We start from the raw sequence: 5,540 nt of genomic DNA, 5'->3' as shown, positions 1-5,540 counted from the left end.
ATGATCTGGAAGATGGCTCCATTGCAATGGGATGGTCTGCAGTAGTTTACAAGCGACTTCAGGAAATGGTGGAGTACACTAATGGAAGTCACAGATAGGAAGGAAGGAAGGGAACATATAGCATTGACAGTGGACATTCTTTGGCAAATTTGGAAAGCCAGGAATACAGTAGAGTTCGAAGACAAAGAGAGACATCCAATGAAAGTGATTACAAAGGTAGTTATGGAATGGGAGGAATATTTGAAATCTCAACAGCCTGAACAGCAAGTGAGCATCTCAGAAACAGATATAGCGGATGTACAAGAGCAGAGGGTGGTCGAAGATACAAACACACTGACCATTAGTGTACATGTGGGACAGCATCTCGAGGGTTTGAACATGGGAATCGGCATTACAGCAGAAAACAGATTGCATCAACTAAGTGCAGTGTGGCTGATGAAAGAAAGAAGCACCGGATCACCAATACTAGACAACCTTGTGGCCATACGGTTAGCACTGTGCAAGCTTATGGAACGTGGCTGCTTCAGTATCAAACTTCAGACACCAAGCCTTCAGGTTTACAAGCTTCTCAACGGTCAAGTTTCTTGTAACATGCTACTAGCAGCCCACATACAATACATAACAGATCTTAGCTTAATGTTTACGATATGCTCATTTGATTTTCAGTCCGCTAATCATAGCATTAATTGTCTCAGTCATAAACTGAGTAAGCAGGCAATGCATTTACATTTTGATGAGGAATTCTTCGATCCTCAGTGTCTCAGTACACTTTTGTAAAGAAAAACTTGAGCCTTTGCTCGAATAGTGTAATTTCTCTATTTGTAGAAATAAAAACTTCTATCATTTCCGGAAAAAAAAAGAAGAAGCTTACCAGGGAGTACAATGATGTACAGTATGTAATCGGACGACCCTTGTAAGCCTATCTCTGCCTTTTTGAAACATGATGAATCAAGTTGCTGATTGAGTCGAATATCTAATCAAGCATCACACTGATTTAATTTCTTTTTCTTTTTGAAACAAAGAATCAATCTTGATTAGATCCAGTAAGAGTACGGTCCAATCTAATCCAAGCCAAATAGTTCAATAGAGCACATCTATTCCACTATGGTCAAGTATTGTACAGCTTTATAGTTGAAACTCTTCGTTCATCAACCTCTTCCCTTGTCTTTTTGCCTAAAACCCCTCAAAACTACAAGAACAACTAACTTTAATTTCATCCTATGGTGGCACAACAATAGCAGCAAACCCAACCTTTTTCTTGCTCAAACTAAACTTACTCTATCCTCCCAACCGATTCCAACTTTTCTTAATTCTCACAAAATCCCACCTCCAGTTTTCTTCCTTCAAACACATAATAGTGACAAATTCTCCTCTAACATCATTCTCCTTGATGCCTATGGCAAAGATCAGTGCAACTGCAAAACAACCATCAAGTTTAAAAGAGAAGATGATGATGATGATGATGGCTCATCATCAATGGAAATCCAAGAAAAAACAAGCTGACTAATGGAAAAACTTGCTTTTGTCATCTTGTCTAAAGCGCTCGAAACTAGAGTGCAAAGATTAATTCTTATTTAATACAAAACTTCCTCATTCTGTTTAATATAATTTATTGCTATCATTGTTTCAACAAAATCATCATTAAGGATGACCTTGTTGATAAAGAAACTTAATTTAAGACTAGATAATCAAGAAAAAAGTAGAAACAAAAAGGAAATACACTACAACTATATAATTCTATAAATGATACTCATCGAATAACAAGTTTATTACTTACAAGTTTTTTTCCCAACCTAAAAATTCTGGCTTCAAATTAATAATGACTTTTACCCATTGCCCTATTTGGGACATTCTTTATTCATTTAACGACCCAATCCAATTCATATAGGTATTTGCTAAGCTCCTTAAGATGGTAACAGCCTTTGCCAGTTACCTTCTCTCAATTGGGCCGCAAAAATATGGACACAAATGCTCGTGCTGAGTTTTACTTCTAAAAGGCTTTCTGCCTACAGTGGGAAGTTTATCCCAACCAACTACTCCTAGAGTAGTTAGCTACTAAAAGAGTTTTAAAATTTTATTTGAGATTTAGATGAATGAGTGGTGATTCAGTTCTTTCCGAATTTTTCTTAGATCTCTTTAGGTTTCCCATTCCCTTAATATAGAGTAAGAGTAGGTCTATCATGTCTAGAAAAAAAGAGGAAGTTCATCCCACTTTCCATCCCACATAGATAGAAGTAGATAAACAGGAATTAATTCTAACTCCCACATGATGAAAAAAAAGTAAAAGGTTCCGAGAAGAAAATAATCCTATTTGAGCGCTGTACATCGCTAACATTAGGAAATTAAATCATCGAGAATCCTGTAAATGGCCAAGTTGCTAAAGTCGTTAAAGTGGTGATGAATCCCATTAGTAAAATAGGTCCTATAGAAAGTCCGTCTATTCCTAGTTTCCAATCGAAAGATAAAACATAAATCATGGATCAATTAAACCCTATCAGGAGTTTTTTAATTTAAAGAGGAACCTTATGTAAATCCCATGGAGTAGGGGTTGATCCTATTCATGGAGATTTCGTAAATATTCCATTCCAAAAATAGAAAGTTCGACACAACTGGGACTTTTTTTTGGAAAAAAAGTGGAAGTTCATGCCACTTTCCATCGAAGAAGCAACTGTACTTCTAAGAGGCTTTCTGCCGACTGTGGGAAGTTCATCCCACTTTCCACCTTAGAACTAACCCTGAAGTTTCCATTGTTGTTTTGCTAAAAGTTCAAAACCACTGATTTAAGGGCTGTGATCGTTGAAGGTGTAAATGAATGGATATGCTTCATTTGTGTGCTACATTCGTGGGAAGTTCATCCCACTTTCCACCCCACCGTAGAAGCAACCGAAGTTAACTGTACTTCTAATTGGCTTTCTGCCTACGGTGGGAAGTTCATCCCACTTTCCACCTTAGAAGCAAACCGAAGTTTCCATTGTTGTTTTGCTAAAAGTTCAAAACCACTGATTTAAGGGCTGTGATCGTTGAAGGTGTACATGAATGGAAATGCTTCATTTGTGTTTCTTCATCGGTAGGAAGTTCATCCCACTTTCCACCCACCGCACAAGCAACGCCGGAGTAGTTTCCATTGCACATACCACCGCGTTGCGTGTTGGTTCTGCGTAATGAAAAGGGGACGAAATTAACACTCTGACAATCAACAGTGCTGACAACAGTACCTCTTTAGCCTCTTTTTAATATACTAGCATATCCATAGGGGCGTCTCTCAGCTTCACTTCTCACTCGTTAATCTACCCATCTTCTTCTTCATCAATCTTCTCTCAAATTCTGCCATCAAAAGGTAATCTTTCCTTCTTTGACAATCTAAATTGTTTTGTGATGCAAAGGTAGTGAAGATCCCAATTCCCAATTCCAGTTAACGGAGAATGTCCGTCGAGGAATAGGGAGGAGGAATTGTACTATATTGATAATCAAGGAGAGTTATAGGAAAGGTTACAATAATAAAGGAATTGTACTATATTGATAAGTGATGTTTCTTTTTCACTAGCTTTCTTAATTGCCTTCCCTTGCTGTTACTTATTTTATCAATGAATTAAGAAGTAACCGCCTTTAACCACCTTGCCACCTCAGCGATGCTAAGTAATTAACTACTATCATAACCAACTAACTATCTACTTATTACAATCAATTAGCTGCTGCTAAATGTGACTGACTATTATACATTCAATTAGCTGGTATATGGTCACAGCTTAGCATTATCTAATGGTTAACATTGATCGAGGTTGAGGGATTACAGTTTTTTGTTTGGCTAGCAATTCCGATTATTTATCTTTTGGTATTTGTGCTGGCAATTTTGGGTTTAAAGATTTGAATTTGATTAGATCTGATCGGCTTTGGCTTTTTTTTTTTTGTTTCATTTTTTCCCCCTAACAGATGAAGATCTCCGCGAAAGCTGAGAGCACTGACACTAGTAAGCCAATCAGTCTTGAGGTTGAAAGCTCTGATACTATTGACAATGTCAAGGCTAAGATTCAAGACAAGGAGGGTGTTCCCCCAGACAATGTTTTTGCCGATTATAATATTCAAAAGGAGTCTATCCCTCATTTGGTGCTCAGGCTTGGCGGTGGAATGCAAATTTTCGTGAAAACTCCTACTGGAAAGACCATAGCTCTGGAGGTGGAGAGTTCTGATACCATCGACAATGTCATGGCGAAAATTCAAGATAAGGAAGGGATCCCACTGGCTGACCAGAGGTTGATTTTGGCTGGTAAACAGCTTGAGGATGGTCGGACTCTTGCAGATTATTACATCCAGGAGGAGTCAACCCTTCAGTTGGTGATGAGGTGGAGGGGAAGAATGGAAATATCTGTGGAAACTTTGAGAGGGAATACCATTACTCTGGTGTTGGAGGGTTCTGCTACCATCGAGAACGTGAAGGAAGAAATTCTGTCTAGGGAAGGAATCCCACCGAACGAGCAAAGGTTGGTTTTTGCTGGTACGCATCTTGAGGATGGTCGCACTATTGAAGACTATGAAATTCCTCACAAGTCTACTCTTCACTTGGTGTTCTCTACTCGTGGTGCTTAGGAGGCTAACATTCACGTGGTGGCTTCCACTGATTGTCGTGTTGAACACTGTCTCGATTTTGGATTGAGTAGAGGATTTTATGCTTGTAATTGTTTTGCCGATAGAGTAATTTGTTTGAGGATTTTAGTGTTATGATAATAGTGGAGTTTTTATTTCGACTGTAATGTTCTGATTTTTTTTTTTAATGTAAGGAGATTATGGCTGGGTTTGTTTTATTTAGATTTTATTTTATTATAAGTGTTTGTTTTATTGGAAATACTGCTGTTTGCGTCTATATGTGAGAAAAAGTTGTGAATGAAAGTTTTTTGGCCGTTTGTAGCATTGATGAATAGCAGTTTTATTTATATTATGTTTTTTTTTTCCTTGCTTAGGAATTTTAAATGTGTGGTAAGAACGGTGGTACTATCTTGCTTGTGATATGTTACCGTTACCCCATCGGTTCTGTTTTTTGTACCTTTTCTGTCAAATAGGGGCATTAGTATGATTTTTTTTTTTCTAATATAGGAGTATCCTGACTTACGTCAAACTAATCCCCTGCAGTAGTGCAGAGGGCATTAGTATAATAGCTAGGTAACTTTGTTTGAATTATTAGACAGTTGCCTTATCAGTATATGTGAGGGTTTGCTTTTCCATTCTTATATGCATTTCTTCTTTTATCAGTACTTGCTTGGGTTTGACTGTGCTACGCACCAGCTTGTCCACTAATATCAGTAACTAAATTGTGGGTCAAAAAATTTTTTATTATCTATTTAACTCTTTTGTTTTTTGGGTCTACTGTAATAATGAGGATAATTTGCTCAAAGTTCATAATGTATTATAGGTTCAGGAGGTAAATAATATGCAAATCAAACATAAGTTACATAATCCAAGTCATTCATGTTTTAGCAGGACATGTACCTCAGTGCTGGCCAGTACATATTAGGAGCTCTAAGTTTCATTGCCTATGGAAGTAGCAT

The 5,540-nt window shown here is 37.5% G+C and overlaps 1 protein-coding gene across 1 annotated transcript; it reads left to right on the top strand.

Moving 5' to 3' along the window:
- The first annotated feature begins 3,201 nt into the window (after positions 1-3,201).
- On the top strand, positions 3,202-4,724 carry LOC113704481 (polyubiquitin 11-like). The gene is made up of 2 exons (XM_027226383.2): positions 3,202-3,337; positions 3,931-4,724. The coding sequence occupies exon 2, from the start codon at positions 3,931-3,933 to the stop codon at positions 4,582-4,584; it is 654 nt and encodes a 217-aa protein (XP_027082184.2). The 5' UTR covers positions 3,202-3,337; the 3' UTR covers positions 4,585-4,724.
- Positions 4,725-5,540: the final 816 nt, after the last annotated feature.

This window comes from Coffea arabica, chromosome 8e, assembly GCF_036785885.1.
Source record: "Coffea arabica cultivar ET-39 chromosome 8e, Coffea Arabica ET-39 HiFi, whole genome shotgun sequence".
Taxonomy (NCBI): Eukaryota; Viridiplantae; Streptophyta; class Magnoliopsida; order Gentianales; family Rubiaceae; genus Coffea; species Coffea arabica.
The sequence above is the reverse complement of the archived record's forward strand: the minus strand, read 5'-3'. Positions and strand labels throughout refer to the sequence as shown.

Coding starts and splice junctions, on each gene's coding strand:
- LOC113704481 (XM_027226383.2), top strand. CDS start 3,931: ATGAAGATCTCCGCGAAAGCTGAGAGCACTGACACTAGTAAGCCAATC.